Source organism: Diplotaxodon limnothrissa, linkage group LG17 (genome assembly GCF_057381915.1).
Source record: "Diplotaxodon limnothrissa isolate DT_005_m linkage group LG17, D_limnothrissa_male_GT1.1, whole genome shotgun sequence".
In the NCBI taxonomy this organism is placed as follows: Eukaryota; Metazoa; Chordata; class Actinopteri; order Cichliformes; family Cichlidae; genus Diplotaxodon; species Diplotaxodon limnothrissa.
Genome location: NC_140612.1, coordinates 1,940,746 through 1,963,402, shown reverse-complemented (window position 1 = coordinate 1,963,402; position 22,657 = coordinate 1,940,746). Strand labels below are relative to the sequence as shown.

The 22,657-nt window shown below is 41.9% G+C and overlaps 1 protein-coding gene across 1 annotated transcript in view; it reads right to left on the bottom strand.

Moving 5' to 3' along the window:
- The window catches only part of scube1 (signal peptide, CUB domain, EGF-like 1), a 120,339-nt gene that overhangs the window by 81,847 nt on the left and 15,835 nt on the right, over positions 1 to 22,657 (bottom strand). Inside the window, exon 3 of the mRNA XM_085376815.1 lies at positions 14,960 to 15,085. Within this exon, the coding sequence (XP_085232941.1) occupies positions 14,960 to 15,085 (126 nt within the window). The remainder of the gene's footprint in view (positions 1 to 14,959; positions 15,086 to 22,657) is intronic.

Below are 22,657 nucleotides of genomic sequence, written 5' to 3'. Positions count from 1 at the left end.
TATACATATATATATATATATATATGCACCCCTAATATATATATATATATATATATATATATATATATATATATTAGGGGTGCAACGATACACAAAATTCACGGTTCGGTTCGGTTTCGATACTTTGGTGTCACGGTTCGATATTTTTTCGATACAAAAAAAATGTTCATGCCTTTTTAATTTGTCATTTATTAAAATTATAAATATATATTTTAACTCAAAAGTACAGTTTTTAAATTTAACCCTAACCCTTGTGCGTGTTTTTTATTTTGACAGCGAATGCGCACCTGCGGACCACTTATGTGCAGCCCTGGTTATTTAGCTCGTCATATTGCAGCCACAGAAATTCTTTTGTCCATGAAACCATAAAGCTGCACTTTCTTTTTGCCTTATAGTCTGATTTGTCATAACTTCTCCGTTTTGTGGTAAGCTTTTCTTTGGCTGTCACTTCTTCACCCTGACCTGTCTTATTTGGCTCAGCAGAACTAAAATATATATCCTGCTGCTTTTACACACGCACTCACATAAGCTCAGCGATTCTCTGCGATCAACCTCTCACATGTTTAAGCTGCAGGAGATTTCACTTGTCATGTTTGCATAGTAAGCTAACGATTAATAAGACGATGTCAGAGGAATTGGTGCACAAATTATCATCACTCACAGATCAGTGCTGTCGCTCTCTATACACAGTTCGCACGATTGCAAAGTGAAAGCAAAAAAACAAGCGCAAATTCAAACATGATTTCAATATGTCACATATTGACAGTGGCTCACCGATGCCAATGACATAATTACCCAGCTACATTTCTGAAAGAATGCAAAAGCATTGACATATATTTTTCCTTCCTGCGATAGGCCGACGGGCAGGGCAGAGATAGATTTTGGTAGCCCGACTGGAAAAATTTTGCGAGCCCTGTATCTGATTGAGGAATCACTCATCTTTGGAAAAGAGAGTTTATTACAGAGAAATGGCTCTTTCCAAAATAAAAGCTATACTATAGCTTCTTCTGGGCTATATTCTCAGCAGCATATTAAACATATCAGGTCCCCATAAGGAGAATCCTGTGCTAACGGCTGTCTAAATGACTCGGGTAAAGTTTGTAGCATGCTTGTTGTTTTTGTCTTTGCACGAGGATGATGTTGGAGTAAATGTGCAGTCATATTCGTTGTGTTCCCACTAGTGCTGTCAGCGTAAATCTCGTTGAAATGACCTTAACGCCACAACACGGCAAATCTCCGTTAACGAGCTACCGCGGATCGCCTTGAGCGTGGGGCTTGACGGCCAACACGTTAACGAGCTAACTGCGCTAACACACTAGTTCCCACCCATGTAATTGAGCATTGCATGGCACATCCAACATACTTTACTTTAGTCCATGACGCGCTTACCTTCAGGGTCATACGTCACATGAAAACCAAAATAGTTCCAAACGCCAGATCTGAATGAGGATGGGGGAGGTTCAATTTGCCATGTTGCAAGGAGAGCTTAACTTCTGTCTCACTAGCTTGCCCTACGCTCAGTGAATCTGCGCTCGACTGCTGCACTGTCGAGCGCAGATTCACTGAGCGCTCAACACAGACAGCATCGTCAGAAGGAAAGTTGATAAAATAAATGAAAAATTTTGTATTGTTCGATACATATGCGTACCGAACCGAAAGCACTGTATCGAACGGTTCAATATCGATACGAATATCGTTGCACCCCTAATATATATATATATATATATATATATATATATATATATATTAGGGGTGCATATATATATATATATATATATGTATATATATATATATATATATGTATATATATATGTATGGCCCCAACTGACCGAGTGCTCAGTGAATACCTCTCAGGCAGCAGAAACCCAAGAAAGAGGAGGGAGACGAGGAACCATCATGGAAGGACAGGCCCCTGCACGGTATGTACCACCGGCAGATAGAGGGGGTGGCTGATATCCAGAAATCCTACCAGTGGCTGGACAAAGCTGGACTGAAAGACAGCACAGAGGCACTAATCATGGCAGCACAAGAACAAGCTCTGAGCACAAGATCCATAGAGGCTGGGGTCTATCACACCAGGCAAGACCCCAGGTGCAGGCTGTGTAAAGATGCTCCAGAGACAATCCAGCACATAACAGCAGGGTGCAAGATGCTAGCAGGCAAGGCATACATGGAACGCCATAACCAAGTGGCCGGCATAGTGTACAGGAACATCTGTGCCGAGTATAACCTGGAAGTCCCGAGGTCAAAATGGGAGATGCCCCCAAGGGTGGTGGAGAATGACCGAGCTAAGATCCTGTGGGACTTCCAGATACAGACGGACAAAATGGTGGTGGCTAACCAACCGGACATAGTGGTGGTAGACAAACAGAAGAAGACGGCCGTAGTGATCGATGTAGCGGTTCCAAATGACAGCAATATCAGGAAGAAGGAACACGAGAAGCTGGAGAAATACCAAGGGCTCAGAGAAGAGCTCGAGAGGATGTGGAGGGTGAAGGTAACGGTGGTCCCCGTGGTAATCGGAGCACTAGGTGCGGTGATTCCCAAGCTAGGCGAGTGGCTCCAGCAGATCCCAGGAATAACATCGGAGATCTCTGTCCAGAAGAGTGCAGTCCTGGGAACAGCTAAGATACTGCGCAGGACCCTCAAGCTCCCAGGCCTCTGGTAGAGGACCCGAGCTTGAAGGATAGACCGCCCGCAGGGGCGTGCTGGGTGTTTTTTATATATATATATATGTATATGTATATATATATATATATATATATATATATATATATATATATATATATATATATATATATACATATTTGCAGAATGTAGTTTGGCATTGTCCTGCTTAATAAAACAAGACTTGCCTCTGATGAGAGTTAATACATTTAAGTTTATAATGTTCTACCTAGCTTACATAAATGGCAAGCAAAGCACACCAGCTAACCTCATCTCAAAGCAAATAAGCCATCCACCCATATCCTTCTGCTTGGTAAAGGGCAAGAGACAGGGTACACCCAGGACAAGCTGCCTATCTTTCACTCACCAATTAACCGGACCCATCCATATCTTTGGACTCTGGGAGAAAGCCAGAGTACCATGACATGGAAGCTCCACACACACAAAAAGCCCCAGGCAGGAGCTGAACCAAGGATCTTCTTGCTATGATGAAACAGTACTAACCGCCACAGCACCTTTAAAACAGCCATATTTACTCCAATTCAGAAAGGAACACTTTGGAAAGTCTGTCATAACGAAAAGGAAAGCTGGTAATTATTTACACTTAGAAGAACCTTTCAGCTTTAGTAAAATGAACACAGCACCTTAATTTCTAATGTCAGATAAGAGAGTTCAGACAATAACTATCAAGAGACAGGTCCATAGGACCTTCACATATACCTTCCACTGAATGAACGGATGTCTTTGTGAGTTCCTGTATATTAGCATGAGACCCGCTGCTCTGCACAAACGATATACTTCTGTTCAGTATCAAATGTAAAACTCTGAGCATAGTGTGACCAGCCTGTCTGCTAGCATCTGAAACTGTGATTTTGCTAAGAGGTTTTTCCTCTTAGGTACAGGTAGGTCTTTCCTCTTGTCTCTTGCACTGTTTACTAAGGTCGCCCCCCACATGGTGTTAAAGAGAGAGGCTCTTCAGGGAATACAGAAAAACAAGAACAAGAAATGCACCAGACATGACACTCCTCTAGTTACAGAGCCCTATATTATGTCCCCTCTCCCCTCAACCGACCCTGCTCCGGTCCTGAGCACTCATGAGCTGAGGCGTGTGTTCCGGAGCATTAACACCAGGAAGGCGGCCGGGCCGGATGGAGTGCTGGGCCGGGTGCTAAAAGACTGTGCTGCGGACCTGGCGGACGTCTTCACCTCTATATATAACACCTCGTTGTCCTGTTCACTGGTACCATCCTGTTTCAAAGCAGCAACCATCGTTCCCATCCCAAAACAGTCAAATGTCACATGTCTGAACGATTTCAGACCTGTGGCACTCACCCCCATTCCCGCCAAATGCCTGGAGAGACTGGTCATTAAACACATCAGAGCTGCTTTTCCACCATCCCTGGACTCGCACCAGTTTGCATACAGGGAGAACCGGTCAACCGAGGATGCGATCGCCACAGTGCTGCACACATTACTGAAGCACTTGGAACACAGGAACACCTATGCACGGCTCCTCTTTGTAGACTACAGCTCGGCTTTTAATACCATCCGGCCATACAAACTCCGTCCCAAACTCCACCAACTGGGACTTAACTCCTCTCTGTGCAACTGGATTGTGGACTTCCTCACTAACCGTAGACAGAGTGTCAGAGTGGGTAAGAACACCTCTTCCACCCTTGTGGTCAACACCGGTGCCCCTCAGGGGTGTGTTCTGAGCCCTCTGCTATACACTCTCTTCACCCATGACTGTATTTCCTCCTGCGCGTCCAATCTCATTGTTAAGTTTGCAGATGACACTACAGTGCTCGGACTTATATCCAACAATGATGAGACAAACTATAGGACAGAGGTGCAACAACTAGAGTCATGGTGCCACGACAATAACTTGGTCTTAAACACCAAAAAGACCAAGGAGATCATTGTAGATTTCCGGAAGAGGGGTCATAACAACCATCTGCCTCTCTTCATTGGCAGTGAGGCGGTGGAGAGGGTGAGCAGTTTTAAATTCTTGGGGGTAACTGTGACCGAGGACCTGTCCTGGGGCAACCATATCACCTCAGTTGTACGGAAGGCCCAACAGCGCCTCTACTACCTGAGGAGACTGCGGAGCGCACACATTCCCAGATCTCTGATGTTGAACTTCTACAACTGTGCCATCAGCAGCGTTCTGACGTATGGATTTCTAGTGTGGTTCCCCAGCTGCACCAAGGCCGATCAGCAAGCACTCCAGCGGGTGGTGAAAGAAGCTGGCAGAATTATTGGAACAAGTCTGCCAGAGATCAGTAATATCTTCCCCACTCGCTGTCTGAGGAGGGTGCACAGTATCCTGCGGGACCAACATCACCCTGCGCGCCACCTTTTCCATCTGCTGCCCTCAGGGAGAAGGTACAGGTCTATACAGGCCAGAACATCCAGACTGGCCAACAGCCTGTATCCACAGGCTGTGAGGCTCCTGAACTCTCTGCCCCCCTCTCACGGACAATAACCATATCCAACTTCTTAATAGCAATGAACTGGTCTGCATTGGTGCATCATATCTTTATTCTCTTCCCCCTCCTGCCCCCCCCCCCCCTCTTTCTTAAATAGATAACTATCATATCTGATATCATATCTCACAGTACAATAATATTGAATGGGTTGCATTGTTGTATTTTGTCATGTTTCTCAGGTCTTTGTCTGAATTTCTACGAACATTATTGCTAAGGATTGTCTTATTGCATTGGAGTCACACTGGGTTAAATATGTACACTTGGGTTTTAAGGGGTATTTATTATTTTCTTCTTTTTTTGGGTTGTATGGAAGCCCCAAACGCAATTTCATTGTTCTTGACAATGACAATAAATAAATAAATACTAAATACTAAATACTAAATTTAAAGGGAGGCCATAAAAAAGAGTACATATGTGTAATATATGGGCCGCTGTGTTGGTGGGAAATCATTTATATAGTTTCCAGCTTCGAAAAAGCATTTGCAAACTGGAACTCTGTCTTTGTAGTAACTGCTTGAATGACATAAACAACACAATTAGGTCATTCTAAAGATGTATTATTGGGGTGGCTGTAGAGTAAGTCAGTGACTAATCGGAAAGGTGGTGGTTCGGTGCCTAGCTTCTCCGGTCTGCATGCAAGATCCTGACCTCGTGTTGCTCTCTGATGTATCCATTGGTGTTTAAATATCAGATAGAAAGTACATAGTACTCGAGCGGTTATTTTGTGTTTAGTTTGTGTGTGCATGACATCATATGATGTCAGTGATATCATATCACTAACATCATCAAATGTCCTCATGGACTCCTGCTGTAGCAAGAGACTACCACAAGGTGGTTTTGACTAGTTTGGCAGGTGCACATCCCTCTCTCTGAGCGTGCTAAACCACAAGATGCAATCACAAAGCTTAAACTGTGAAAAATGAAACTCCATAGACTCGACTAGACTTCAGACTTTTATTCTACTGACCTTAACTGCACTGCATTTTTACCAAATGTAGGCTACTGTAGATGGCGCATGAATGGGAGTCTAGACAAGCATTGTGTCCTGGCCTTATAAATGCATGAGCTTCCAGTAAATGCGTAAATAAAGTGGTTTAAGAATAGCACAGAAGTCACGTTGTCCTCGCTGAACCCTCAGCTTTGTTTTTATTGCACTTCCTAACACTATTTCAAGCAAATCTCATGGTTTAATGCTTGTCATAATATCACTGGTTCATTTAGTTTCCAGGCTGGAGAGGGGGAGGGAGTGAGGACAGAGAAAGAAGAACTGAAGCTGTGTCCAAGTCTAAGTGATCTCTGCCAACATTTCTGCATGAACAAAGGCCAGTTCCAAAATGCACTCGTCTGTTTTGTTTGATTGCGCTTTGTAAACTCGTGTAAAAGTTTGTTTGGACACAGTGACAATGTGCTTCTCACATCAACTGAGAGGCTGAGGGAGGCAATTCAAATCAATTTTATTTATATGGTGCGAAATCACACCAGCTTCCTCAAGGTAATTAAGGCAAGGCTTAAAGCAAGGCAAGTGGGGTGAAAAACAAAATGGAAAAAGGCACGGAAAGGTAAGGGGGGTAAAGCTTGTAATTCATAGTTGCGATACAGTCATGGGGAAAAGAAAGTACACTCTCATTCAGACAGCATTAAAAATATAAAAACCAGTGGGTACATAGTGGATCCTAAAATTATCTATTTGCCATCTATCAGCATCAATATATGTAACTGCTAATAATGTACGTCTTAAAATGTAAAGAAGAGATTGCGAGAAATACCGTTCAACTTGTAACATCCTAAGTTGCATTATTTGTCCACTAGAGGGCACTCTGCAGCTTCCTTCTTGGTAACGCGTGTGGAATGCTACAAACGTAACAACCTGCTCATCTGAACAGTCAGGCAAAGCGTAAACAAGTAAATAAATAACTACACATAATAACCGTTAGAGAAATTTGTTCATGTTTTGCATATCTAAATCAATCAGTATTCTGATTTAGAATATTGGCTTTTAAAGTTTGAATTTATTGGCATCAGTCTTCCTATATCAGTCAGGCAAAAGCAAACCACATATTAACCAAAACACCTCAAACCAACAGTCGAGCACAATGAGGATGATTTTGCCTTGATTTGAAGAACGGGACAGCGGCACAATCCCGTTACTGAAACCTCTGTATACCAAAGTATTCTTAATGTGAAGCCAGCTAAAACTGGGCCAAAAAACATGACAATAATCCCAGGCATGCCATCCACATCAACTCTACAAGAATCACTGTGCAAAAAAGTAATCAGATTACAGTAACGCGTTACAAGTAACGCGTTACTGTAATCTGATTACTTTTTTCAGGTAACTTGACCAACACTGCTCCTGACCCAGCGTTTTCAGTTCTTTGTGATCTTTGGATTATGTCAGGTTTATTTGTGATTTATTCTACGGTTCCTAGGTTTTGATCCCCTGCCCCTCATGTTTCTCTGTGCCTTCTGTTCTGTGTTTAATCTTCTCTGCCTGTATGTTCCCCCTGTGTTGTTGCCTATGTGAGTTATTGTGCTTTGCTCCCACTCCTTGTGTTCCGTGTTTTCCTCTCCCCTTCGTGTATTTCTTCATGTTCTCTCCCTCTCTCTCTCCAGGCTGTCTGTGTACTTCCTGTGTTACGTTTAAAGTCCACATCTTGGTGTCAGCGTTTCTAGTTTCGTGTCCTCCCCGTCCTGTCAAGTGTAATTGTTCTCAGCTGTGTTCCCTGTGTGCTTCCACTTCCCTCATTACCTCCTGTGTATTTATGTCAGAGTCTCCCTCTGTTCCGTGTCGCGTCGCCCCTCATGGCTGTTTCCCTGTGTTTCCTCGCGGTTCAGTTAGTCATTTCCCAGCTTGGTTTAGTTCTGTTTTCCCCGTTCTCCTGCAACAGAGCAGTGCTTTTGAGTTTATTCCTCGTGTCTCAGTGAGTTTGTGTTTGGGTCCAATCCCTGCCTGCACACAGCTGGAACATGACAGTTCCCAGGTCACTGGGATAGGCTTCAGCTCCCCTGCGACTCTGACAAGGATAAGCGCAAGAGAATGGGTTCATCTCACCAATGAGGTATCTTCCAAAGTCTGTTTATTCTCTTTTGCTGGGCAATATGTGCACTGTTAAACTTTGGAAGATGCCCAGAAAGACTTTCACAACCCAGCCTTATAAATGACTATGTACAAGTACTTTTTTACTGTGGTGCATTTCTGTGTCTTATCTGTTGGTGCAGATATTCCACCAACAGCATCTCTTCCATACATTGGAAGTTGCATGCAAGTTTGTGTTTCCCCATGCAGACCTTGTCTTTTACATGTTGGACTGCTCTGTGACACACTGTCTCTGATGACTGCCCCACTGTGCAGTCACCTCTCAGATCTCCACATGAAATAAAAAGAACTTGTCGGAACAAAAATAAACTGAAGCGAGAGCGCCAGACATTCACAGAGGGCACCGAACCATCGACACATTGAGGCCAGCTGCGTCTAAGCCAAAGCCAAATAAATAAAGTCAAAAGAAGAAAGGAGCTGAACAGGATCACTCTTTAATCAGAACAAAATTAAGCAATCTTAAATCAATTAGAGCTCGACTCGTTGACACGGTGCATCTGGAAGACTTCCTGCAGACTCGCACACGTCTGTTGCCCTTTTTCTTTTTTCTTGGCTCACTTTTTCAAAGTGCAGTTTGTCATCCCAGGCTTCTTCAAAACACCACAAGTTTCTGAGGTTTCTGAATGTCATTCTTTGGGTTTATTAAAAACCACGAGTCGTTATTGTTTTCCACAGGCAGGCCCAGAGAGTGTGAGAAAAATGAGAAATAAATTGAGAGTGAACTTTGGAAACAAACAAGCTGGATAAAAATGTTGTTTTCATATTATTCTGTTGCCCTGTGATGGTGACCAAACACCGCAGTCAACTTACCACTTCCCCATCAGCTTTGATCATCGGCAACCTCTCCTGCTGCGAAACCACACAACCTGAACCCGAAGCTGATCGGACCTGAAGACATATGTGTCGCAGCAATCGACATTATTCGCCAAGCTATGATTAATGAGTCAGAAAGCAGAGCAGTGCCTGTTAGCGACTCTTTCACCAGTCATGGAAGACATATGACTTTAATGTACAACATCTTTGCACTTATCACAGCTGATTCAACCCACAGCACTGACATACGATGTTATGACAACTTGTAATATGAGAGCCAAGACACTATCTGTCTATGAATCAATAGTGTTCATATACAAAACGAGTGTGCAACACATTTTCTATACAGTAAATGTGCTGAATGAGACACTGGAGAGTGAGACATTATAACAAATACTGCCGTTCTGGTTGATGGGCAGCACGAAGAACAAGACTGGAGCTCGGCTTTAACTGCGGTTTGATGTTAGGCCAACACGTCACTCTCCGAAAGGTCTGTTTATAGGGTTACCATGCATCACAGGGCACTATTTATCTCTTTAGCTAGCGACGACAGTAAACACGAAGCATCAGAGAGTCTCCATGAGTCAATACACAGGAACGTAAACTGCAGTGTCATATATCTTCTCAAAGTGGGCTTAATGTAGATGGATTCTATGTAACACACATCATATCTGAAGTATAAGCTAATCTTCTGGATCTTTGGTGGCCAAACAATGCTGTTCCCTTTTGGCTTTATGAGTTTTCAAATGGAAAATTCAAGGACCGCATTCCAAAATGAGATATTGTCCCACATTTGCAAAAACATCTGGGATCAGAGTAAGCCACACATCACAGGGCTACTACTAAACATGTGAGTAATCCCAACACCTTTGCCCACGAACTGACTGGATTTGTCTCGTTTGAATTCCTTGTTTTCAGCTGAACTTTAGGGAATAAAAAAGTTCAACAGAGGTCATACAGAAATGGCAAAACCACCAGGTGGGTAAAATAAATGGCAGCAGCCCAAAACAACATCATTCCATCTTGCAAATTTAGTAAATTATTTTCTGTTTCATGTTTAATTGCTGAAGACGCGTCTAATTCTATAAATATACCAGTGCCAGACCACAGTAGATACCATTTGTTGTTAAATTGTTTTTTAATGAGCAAACCATTTATAGAAACAATTAAGACATAAAAGATCTAAGAACAATTTTATAGTAAGTTATACACTTAATTTACTGTAATCGCATTACAAATGACAGATCGTTGGAAAGGCACACGAACTGTAGATTAGGAAATCCATTTGACATTTTTATATTCTGTGTAGCAATGGTGACATCACCACAAAGGACATAACACTGCATTAAAAAAAGCTAACTTCACTGCAACCTTCACATTTCTGAAGGTCTTGCCTCTCGTCCATACATTTAACCCCAACGGTCGAAAATGTTCCAATTCAGAGAAACATTTTCATGGGCGTGACTGGTTTCTTTGGTTTCTCCATTTAAAAACAACAAACCTTTACCATCGATCACGTCCCCCACTGAGCCACTTCAGGGTGCCGCAGTAGTTTCCTAATTTATTTTCACTTTGTACGCATCTGGCAGGGAGACAAATACTGTCATTACACACCTTTGGGGTCATTTGTATATCATGGTGTTTGGGATTATTGCCCAAACATCAAAGTCCTGGTGAATGATGGGACGCGCTGAATATTTCTGTTTGTCTGTCTCAGTTGTATTCTCTTTGCTAAAGATGTGGAACAGCGTCACATGAAAATGGGTCTGCATTTTGAAAATATGAATTTTAGTTTGAACAGTGTTTGTGTAGTAACGCTATATTTGCTTCTTAAACGAACAGAAGAACATTTCCTTATCCTCCTTTTAGCTGTAACAGGTGGCAACATGAGGGAGTAGATGAGTAACAATTAACAAACTCTCTCTCTACAGATTTATACTAAATGCAGAGAATGCCTTTTATTGTCACTATACATGTGTACAATCAGACACAGAGATACAGAGATCTCCTGCTCAGTGCAGACATGGGCTGAGGTGCACAGTTCTACAGCACATATGAACAGTGTTCAGAAATATCCAATGTACAAATATACAAAAGAAAAAACCTAGATACATACCTTTAAATACAGGCATGTATTCAGGTATACTTATAGCTGTTAGCATAGCTGTTTCTGTTCACATTTGTAGCTGCTGATGTGTTATAAGACAAAGGTCAGCAAACAGAAAGATTTCGAAACATGCTAAAAACATGACAGAGAAAGATGGGAGGATAAAAAGAGCATGTCACAGATCAACAGAGGAAGCACTGGGCGAAGAGATGGAGGTGAAGAAAAACTCAAATAATAGAGTGAGAGAGGACTGTGAGGCAGAGATACTGGGCACCAACAGAGAACATGCTTTCAAAATAAAGGCATGGAATATTTATGAACAGGAGAATAAAAAGAGGGAAAAATGGCTAATCAACAAGAACAGAGAACTAAATGACAAATGCCAAAATACAGAGAAAAGGACAGGAATGCAGAAATTAGGAAAGGCAAACAAGTAGCTGGTAGCGGTCTGACTGTGATCACACACATCGTGCATCTGATTTCACACTTTACTGCCTCGTTTGAACTCAGTAACCTGGTTTTAATTAGCAGCAGTTCATAACAGCCAGTTTCAGTCACCATCTAATAAAACAAGTCTTGCACTGATTTCCTGTCACTGGGCTGCAAAGAGCGACCGATGACAGTTCCCACAGCAGTCAGTTGGTATCACTTGAATTAGTGGCACAAACACGTGCGGTGAAATGCCACGAACCACATGCCCTCTTTTTAAGGACGACGCAAAGGCTAACCAAGCTAGCGGCACAGGATGACAAGCCAGCAGAAAATAAAGAACACAAAACACAGCAACACATAATTATGGTGACAGCTTCCCACCAACCCACTGCTCCACATGTAAAACTGCCATGTTCTCAGGGAAAATCTCTTTAACAAGCATGGGCTGCTGCCATTATGTCTCTCTCAGCCAGTCACATTTAACACATTTCGAAAGAGTTCAAGTCTAAAACCCGAAGAAACTCGTGAGAATCGATTGAAATGCAGTTCCTTTAATGACCACTAGATGCTGACTTATAATGTATTAAAAGGAATATAGAATAAGAATAGCTCGTGCAAGCACAGCGCGCCCTCTTAGTGTTAAATGACAAGACAATGAGGGGAGAAAAACAATGAAAAGTTGGAAAGGTGTAAAGTTCTGTAGTGTGAAGAAACCTTTAGCGTGTTAGCAAGGAAGCCTGATGATGATGGAGAGGGGAAGTCCTGTTTCAAACAAGTGCAGGCTGCACCAGCACTGTCTGGGAAATCAGTCAGTTGAATGAAAGTACTGCATTTAACTGCATAAACATTTAATATTTACAATTGATAGAGCTGGTCGTCAGCAGTGTTGGTCAAGTTACTTGAAAAAAGTAATCAGTAACTAATTACTGATTACTTCCCCAAAAAAGTAATCCCGTTACTTTACTGATTACTTATTTTCAAAAGTAATTAATTACTTAGTTACTTAGTTACTTAGTTACTTTTTAAAAACACGATTTACAACCTGAAGAGGTGATAAAGTGATAGATCTTTCAGCCCAATTCTACTTTTTCTGCATAATCCATCATACAAAATGTAATCAAATGGAAAAGTCTCTTTTTAAAACTTGTTTTATTAGTTTTAATCTTTTAACTTTATGCATCAAGTAAAAATTTATTATATGCAACATTCTCTGACTGGAAGAAATTAGTTTAACATTTAAACTTATTTTCTGCACATTCCAGCACATAAAATAAAATATTTTTTGTGTTTACACTCAGTCTTTCAAATAGATGCAAGTGAAACACAACAGAAAATAAATAAAGTCAAAGACTCAGCGGTCCTGTTGCTCTATTTTCACCTGTAAAGCAGGAGTGGGGTAGGCGGAGGTTTACCCTGGTGCAGGTGTGCCGCGGTCAGTGGAAGAATCCGCGAGTTTCTCTGTGAGTTTCCCATTACGTCGTAGCTACTCGGTGCTTGCTCGGAAGTTTAGGGGTTTTTTTGGCTGTAAAAAGAAGTTTTCTTCCCACGCACAGCGGACACTAATGTTTTTGTCACTTTTTATGGAATCAAACTCAAAGTAAGGTCAGTGCTTCCACGCTTTAAACGCTGCACGCTCATACTCTCTCTGCACTCGATATGTGATCCATTGTTGATCTGCACACAGCTGTTGTCACTAACGGCGCACTCGCTTACGTCACTGTCATGAGACACTCTCGCAAAAAAATCATGATTTTATTTTTTATTTTTTATTCCTATTTATTCTATTTATCCCCTTCGTATATTTTATTTATATTGTCTCTGTATTTATATGTGTGTGTGTGTGTGTGTGTGTGTGTGTGTGTGTGTGTGTATATATATATATATATAATATTCTGTAACTCTGTAACTTCTGTCGTTGCTGTGCTTTTTTGGAAATCGAATTTCCCAGAGGAACCCACCCGAGGGATTAATAAAGTTCTATCTTATCTTATCTTATCTTATCTTATCTAACGCAGCGTTCCTACGGGAAAGTAACGGTAATCTAATTACCGTTTTTGCAATAGTAATCCCTTACTTTACTCATTACTTTAAAAAAGTAATCAGATTACAGTCAGAGACAGCCACACAGTGAGTATAGAGTATGATCTGAGCTACCTTACAGACATATGATAGATGTGGGTGATCACAAACACTACAAAACAAACCAGGAAGTCAACTGAAGCATCAACCTTTCATCATAAGGCTGTTTTGTTCTTAGTTTCTGAAAATTGATCAACTTTCCTCTCTTTAATAAAAAAGGAGAAGAACTAAACTAATTACATTTAAAATATTTAGCAGGGAGTTATTATTAATAAAAAAAAAAAGGTGTGTCATGTGTTTGGTAGTGCAGTCAATGTTAAGAATGTAGCTCAATAGACAGTGTAGTTAATAATGCCTTTGACCATGTTTGTGCATGAAATTAAATTCTAATGGCAAACCTTCAACTTTAGCTTTAACTCTGCTCTATATCAGCTGTCTGAGAGTCATTCCTGTGAGGTGAATCCACAATTCAGCAGCTAGTCTCCACTGGCAGCTGCTGCCTTAGCAATCAATCTCTCACCTAGTCTCTCTAAAAGTTTAAAGAATGAGTTACAACACTTTCAAATGCCAAACATATCCCAGCAAAGACACACGAGCATCTGGAACGACTGTTCTTATGTTTCTGACGTTACTTTGTGGTCGTCAGTCAGCAGCACAGGACCGATGAGATAAAGTGTGTTTGAGCACATCCACGCAGTCCTGCATGTTACACGGGGCAGGAGAAAAAAACACAGAAGTCTAGCTGACTGCAAGTGGATAACAGAGCACTCGGCCTAAATGGTCTGATCTGTCAGTACTAAAGCACAGCCAGATATCTGCAGGAGAACTCTTCAACCCTGAGCGCCTCCCTGCAGTACACAGAAAAGAGCATAAAACAGCACAAATCATGGAAACCCTCCAACTGATGACAGAGCGACTATGCGAGCAAGGCGTCCTGAGCCAGACAGGTTTAATAGGTACAAGGACAAAAGTGCACACACTTAAACACACATACTCGTTTTTATATCTTAGTGTGGACATCTCATTGACATAGCCAGAAATAAATGTCTAAACCTAATGTCTATGTCTAAACATGTACACACACACACAGATATATAGATTACCCATCATCACTAAATGTGCACGCAGTATGCAGACACATACAAGATACTCAAGATGTTCTCATTTTGAACAAAGCTTAGTTATTTTGCAAAACACCACAAATGTCATTGAGGTTTGTATCCTGTTATAAGAGATGCACACGAAGGGGAATAATGCATTGAAAAATTGAGTTACCCAGACAGTTGTGTCCATCGTGGGCCAGCATGAATCCATCGTAGCACATGCACCTGTAGTTGCCTGGTATGTTGATGCATTCGTGGACACAGCCCCCATTGTAGTCATTCTCACATTCGTCCATGTCTGATGAAGACCAGAGGGCAAAGGTTAGTAATCATGCCGGCCTAAATGGTGTCAAATGAATTACAGAGCTGACGTAGCAGTTGAGTCATTAAAGCCCGGTTTCAGCGGTGTAGGCAGTCGCTCTTAACTGGAGTAAATTGAGAATAAACCTTTTTTTTTTCTATATACTGTAGAAGTAAACGTGAAAATGACCACTTTAATGAACTAAATATTGCTGTTTGAGGGGAAATGCAGAGGGTATTTTTATTAGCACTGTGAGTCAAGTTTCAAATTTGCTTTCCATTTGGTAGCTCTGATCAATGACTCAATGCACTCTGTGTACTTAAAATCTAATAAGCTTTGTGAGTGGGCTCTCGCTCACTGCCACACCTCTTCACACAGTCTGGATGAAACTGGAACCCTTGAAACCTGAAGGCTGAATCAAGTCTGTGCATCGGTCACAGATGCTAAATGAAGTTACAGGTAACAGTATTGTATGTAAATATGTTAAAGGTGCTATGCATAGGAATATGAAGAGATGCTTCTGAGTGCCTTTACAATTTCACCATCACTGCCCTAGAGTGGATTTCCCTGGCGTGACATATCAAGTGTTCAGCTTGAGTAAAATTGTCTCGGACAGAAACAAATGAGAGTAAAGACACCAAAACAACACACAATGACAGCAAACACACATTAGAGAGGCACTCTAATGTGTGTTGTTTGATACAGTGATTAAAACGACACACACACGTCACCATAAAAGTCTGTTCCTGCTGGTTTCTTAGGTAGCAGGAAATCCATCAACCCTGATGAGTGCCATCCTTCGAGAGTAACCCCTGAAACATCACAGTACAGCTCAGGAAGGGAGTAGTTGGTTGGGGGATGTCAGTGAGTGTTTATTCATCTGGGGATAACCACCCACCTCCATGCTGAGCCAGCAGAGGTTTTCATCGGAGCAGCTTGCAAGTGGTTGCCATGCAGAGCCACTTAAACAAACAGTCCTCCCCCTCCGTGTGAACAGCAGGAGATCTGCCGTGCAGTAGAGGAAGACTTAAGCCCAGGTCCTCCTGCTCTGTCTGTGCGACGGCTGATGCAGCACAGGTATACGTGCACTCTGATTCAGGCTGACGTCTGTGCACCTTCTCTTCCTTGAGCCAAGTAGGATGCCGCCTGGATGGGTTAGTCAAAGTCATGTGCAGCCTTTCATTCTTCTTTCCTGGCTTCCTGTGTCCCAAACTCTCTCCCTTTTTATCTCGTCTCATTTTGCTCTGCTCCACACATCTGCTGTATTATCTGCCTGTCTATCTGCCTACAGTTCATCTGACAGGTTGTATACATGAAAACAATTTAAGAGTAAATTCACTGGAAAGAACCTCATCCGTGCACCTTGCCCGATGGCCTGATGACTCAATGAAAAGAGTTTTGTGCAACTCTGAGCTAGAACTCTGTGAGCTGTGAGTTACTCCTCATCCTGTTTTCCACAGATGAGGAGTAAGAGACATACTAAACCCTTTAGTCCTTTACTTCTGTGGCTAAAACAGATCTCCAGAGACTCTTGCAACAGCCTCGCATATGAGTGCAGTCAGCAACAGCACACAGTAATAGTTGACATGCAGTGACGTGGAACCGGCAACACGACACATTACAGTAAATCAGAGAGATGCACCTAAAAACGTCCACATTTATCCTGCATTTAAAATATTTTAAATGCTGTACATGTGCATTTTCACAAGTAAAAGAAAGAAGGACAAATTGTAAAAATGAAACCCTCAGCCATTCACTTCCTTTCACAAGAGTGATGTTGTGATGTTGGCTCAAGCGACCGCTTTGAAGAGTCAGACAGACATAAACATAAAGGATCCTCATCAGAGAGGTTTTACTTAATGGTTTGAAAACAATTATGACTGCCACGATCTCCACCATGAAGCATCACAGACATGTTTACCGGAAGCCAATTATGCAGACTAACACACACAAGGGCATTTTAATTCGCTTTGTTTGATCTCTGACAAAACAAGCCCATATTGTGTGTAGGTCATGGACCGCTCCAATGTGATTGTGATTATATGAGAAGATTAATATCACTGCCTAACATTCAGTCCTGTTATAGGAAAAGGTAACCAGAGCCCTGTTTAAAAACTTTAAAGTGACCAAAGTACTTTAATTGAGCTACACGTGAGCACCAACAGATTGAGTTCATTTTAAAATGAAAGAAAATGTAACAAAAAATGGGGGAAAAAATCACTCATTTAAAGAGCATGAGCTTTGTGTATACAAGCTCCTCACGGCCATCACTGGCTCATCCTAAAAGGCATTTGCAACTAATTACACTGAGCTTGAATGGGCGTCTGTTTGGGGAAAGGTTGTTTGGACACTTTGCTGTGCTGCCAGCTCAGATGGTGTGGTTCAACACGATGTGGCACCTCCTTTGTCGTCTGCTTTTCATCTGTCAGAGACAAAGGGGAAGGTAAGGGCTACAACTAACGTTGCATATAGGGAGAAACAGCCTCAGCGCTGCGTGTGAGTGAAAAGCTGCGGGTGACTAATTGGTGTCTGTACTGTTTCAAACAGCCGGACCGAGTCTGTATCGTGGATTATGTTAAGATGGCCATATTTGAATACACGTCTTTATGGGCTTTTAAAAGCGCAGTATGCAATATCTCATGGGCATAATGACACAAAGTAAAGTGGGAGCAGGAGCTGCAATCGTTTCTGATTCACTCTTGTTGATAATTAAGGTTGAGTTTATGTTTCCGATCTAGTTAAATAGATGCAAATAATGCAGAACATCATGCACAATGCTAGCTTACCATTATAACTTGAGTCAACTACACATGCAGATGCTGTGCTGACAGGTGTGGGGGAGCCCGGGACTCGTACCTGCTGCCAAACTGAGCTTACTAAAAGAAACACTACAAACGCTCACAAAGCAGTGTACACAAGTGGGTAAAATAAATAACAGCATCAAGCGCCGTAATAGCCAATAAAAGGATACAATAAGACATAATACTATAAACAGGTAGTTTTAAAATGCATAAATAATAAATAAATAAACATTTTCAACACTAAGCTTGTTTAAACAATTAACTTTTCAGCTATTTTTTAAAGAATCTACAGAGTCAGCAAAATGTAAAATGTTCCACAGCCTTGGTGTTGCAGACAGAAGGGATCTGTTCCCTGTACTCTTTAGTCTCGTACAGGGAACAACTAACTGAATCTGAGCCTGTGAATGAAGAAGCAGTAGCTGAGATAATCTGGAGCCTAGTGCTCTAATTAACACAAGAGACAACGATTTTATATGTGAGTCGAAGTGCAGAGAAGAATCAAATATTTAATTCAATTCAATTTAGTTTTATTTATACAGCAACAAATCACAACAACAGCCATTTCAAGGTGCTTTATATTGTAATGTAGACCCTACAATAACACACACAGAGAAAACCCAGCAATCATATGACCCCCTATGAGCAGCACTTTGGCGACAGTGGGAAGGAAAAACTCTCTTTTAACAGGAAGAAACCTCCGGCAGAACCAGGCTCAGGGAGGGGCGGGGCCATCTGCTGTGATTGGTTGGGGTGAGAGAAGGAAGACAGGATTTATATAACAAGATTTCAAATGCAGGACTTAGCAGTCTTGCAAAAAGACGCAAGAGCCCGACTGTAACTCAGGAGGAGCAATAATCTCAGTCTTGTTGGTATTTAAAAAAAAAGGGTAATTGTTGGGTTTCTTTAGTAACCTGAGTCAAGCAGTGGCCGTAGACATGAGGGTTAGAAGACATATGCAGCTGAATATCATCGGCATTAAAATGATAAGGAATGCCATTAAAAGATTGAAGAATGCTAGCTAAAGGAAGCATGTAAGAAGGAAATAAGACATCAAAGGATGCACTGAGATCAAGCAGAATGATTATAGATTATAGAACAACTCTCTGCATCAGACGCCAATGTAGGACCAAAGCTGGTGCGAGTCCCAGACAGGACAGACGGCTAACATGTCTAAGGATAAAGGTTTCATTTTAGATTTCAAGTCCATCACCTTGGCCCTGTGACAGACTGGCGACCTGCCCAGGGTGTACCCCGCCTCTCACCCTATGACAGCTGGGATAGGCTCCAGTGCCCCCCGCCCTGGAGAGGATAAGCGGAAGCGAATGGATGGATGGATGGATGGAAGTCCATCACCTTATTTACAAACTGATTAAGAAATGTGTTAAAAGCGTCATCAGCATGTAACACAGCATGTTGAGTTGTAGAAGAAACACCTTTGATAGTATCACATAAATCCTTGGATTATTCTTATGACAATTTATGCAATTGTGGAAATAAAAGTATCTAGCCTCTTTCATGCATCATTATAAGAGTGAAGGCCGTGAGTTTGATTATTTAACCAGAGTGAGTGGGAACTGACAGCTGGATAGTTTGTAAGAAGTTAACAAGGAGCTCCACATTATCAAAAAGAAGAAAACAGTTATCGATAAAGTGGCTGCGCTAAAGACAAACTTCAGAAAAAGACTCTGAGTTACAGGAAACATTAAAGGAGACTGACTTATGGTCACTGAGAACAACTTCACTTATGTTCACACGGTCAATAGTAACGCCATGAGTGAAGACAGAGTCCAAAGTATGACTGGCAACATCACTACCCCCAGATACATGCTGAGCAAAGTTCAGAGTGCATGATGCTCAGGAACTCCTCAGTACTCTCTGATGTATGTTAAAGTTCACTTTTTACTGTTTAGTCTTTTTCTTTATAATCGTATGGGGGGCATATGTCAGACGTACGTTTTAGAAAAACCAGCACAGCTATTTACAATAAAAATTCAGAACTTGACAGTCTTGACACATTTAGAGTCTCACAAAAAATGCTTTTCCATGAACATCAGTCAAAAAACAAAGAAACTGTTTTACCAAACTAACAGATATATTATATTTTTATTTTATTGTTTTGCTTAGCCACAGAAACCCATGCTAATGCCGAGGAGGCTTGGAACTCTGCAGTTATTGCAGTCAGCACTCGGCTACCTGTGACTGCACGCGGTCAGGGATGCTGGTTTAGCTCAGTGGGTGAGCAGGTGACCATATGCCGTATGGCTGGACAGCAGTAGGCCCAGGTTTGAGTCTGACCTGCAGCCCTTTGCTGCATATGTTCCCCCGTCTATCTGCACTGTCTGTATCCATAAAAGGCCAAAATAACTGTGTGTGCTGTGATTCCTAAACACTTCCTTCTGTAACGTCATTTTCTGTTTCACCAAGATGCTTAAACTGGTCTATAATATAAAATCATATATACACATTAGTGTGGTTTGAGTTAGTGCTGAACCATGCTTGTCATCGTGGTAATAATCAGTGGGCTACAAGAGGCAGTGGTACAGTTCATAGAATAAACACACATACTGAGACAGTATGAAGAAATGCCAGCTAGCAGCAATGAACAATAGAAAAGTGTGCAAGTAAACAAAAGTCAAGCCACAGTCGCTTTTGTGACACTTTTTGCTCCCTGTGGGCAGCTGTGGCTCAGGTGGAAGAGCAGATTACCAGCCAATTAGAAGGTCAGTGGATCAGGCCCGGACTCCTTCGGTTGAAGCATCCTTGGGCACAGAACTCGGATTTCCCCCAATGCGTCGATTGGAATGTGAGTGTGTGTACAACTGTTAGAAAGCACTTAGGCACAGATACACACTGTATGATTGTGTGTGATTGAGTGAATGAGACTTGCAGCAGAGAGCTCTGAGTGCTCAGTTGGCACTCAAAGGTGGGATGTAAGTGCCAGTCCATTTGTCAGTTACACAACTGAATCATATGTTCAAAACAAGCTCCTTCAGTTTGCCACATTCAACAAAGAAGCATCAAAGAGACGAGCAGTCTGTGCTCATGTTTCCTGGAACAAACTATTTGAAACAATGGATGCATAACAGTCCACACAATTCAACTAATTCGTGGCAACTTTTCTGAACTTCTGCTTATTGCGTAAGCGTTAAGTGCTCATATGTTTGTTTGACAGAGAGATTAGAGGGAGGTGGGGAGCTGTGTAGAAGGAGGAGGAAGGCATTTGACTGGATCTACTTTGCCTCAAACAGTGCCACTTCCTGCCCCTGAGCTGTTGCTGACATCTGACAGCAGTGCCCCAACACTGACTCAGTGGCTGCTGCTTCCGCTCACATGCACGCATTTTCTAATTACTAGAGAAATGTTTATGCTCCACGTCTCATCAAATGAATTAGGCGCCTTTGCTGATGGACCTACACCCCCACTCCCACACTGGAATTATATTCTGAAGGGCACAGGGAGTAAATGAGAAAGGGGGAGGATGCAGCTTTCCTTTCAGGTAGGATACTGGCCTCTGAAGGTTTCTAGTGTCTGGATTCTAAGTTGAATAATTACATGCTCTGTTTACTGAATACCAATGCTATTTTATGGCAGGAATTAATAAATAGGTAAATCAGAGGTTACTTTACTTCAGAATGCATTTTTCTGATAACTTTTTATTTTTACTTCCTACATTTTAGCACAAACATGTATAAATGGACGGGTTGTTATATAGTGCTCTTCTACTCTGAGCACTTAAAGCACTTACACAACTTGCCTCTTTTGCTATCTAACACTCATATGGATGCGTGGGAGTATATTGCCCAAGCAACTTGGGATTAGTATCATGCCCAAAGATATTTGGTATGCAGACGGGCTGCTCCAGTGTCCATACCAAACATCAGTAACCTTGTAATGCCCTGCTTTAGCTCCTGAGCTATAGCCACCCCAGTCTGTGGGTTCTCCTCCCTACATTTTCAAAACACATTCACTACTTTAGGTTTCATTGAAATTTTAATTTCACAGCACTGCACACCTTCAAATGTCCTAAATAGAGGGAACAATAGCACATTAAAGACAGTCTTATTGGTGTATCCATCACTGTGGCATACAAAGTAATAGTTGCAGTTCTACACACGTCTCTGCAGTTTCTCTCGTCCTGTGATTCCCTCAAACTCCAATCCCCACACCATCAAAATAAAAAATACAAACAGCAAGAAATTTAAAAGAAAAAAATAAAAAGAATTAACCATAAATAAGAAGGATGTAACACTCTCAACCCATAGCTGGACTGGCCATCGGGCATACCGATGGTGATTTTTCGTTTTTATGGGCCGATGATTTTTATTTATTTATTTTTTATGACAGTATAAACAATGAGACGTGGTGGATTGGCCAGATGCTGGCCGATGTGTAAAAATAACTCCGTTGTTTGGTGGTGGCATCACGGAGCTTCCACAGAGGCCAGCAGGTGGATGAGGGAAGGGGAGGCAGGAGGAGAGACCCGAGGCGGCCGCCGGTCCGAGTGTCAGGTGAACTGAACTTCAGGTAAGAAGTTATGACCTGCAGTCTGTCTGGGTCAGATATGAACCAAGCCTCGCCTCTGTCAGTGCGCCCCAGGGTGGCTGTGGCTACAATGTAGCTGCCATCACCAGTGTGTGAATGTGTGGATGACTGGACGTGTAAAGTGCTTTGGGGTCCTTAGGGACTAATAAAGCGCTATACAAATACAGACCATTTACCTTTTTTTTTTTTCAAGTTTAGGTGGAGTTTATTTTCGTTGTGCTGAGTT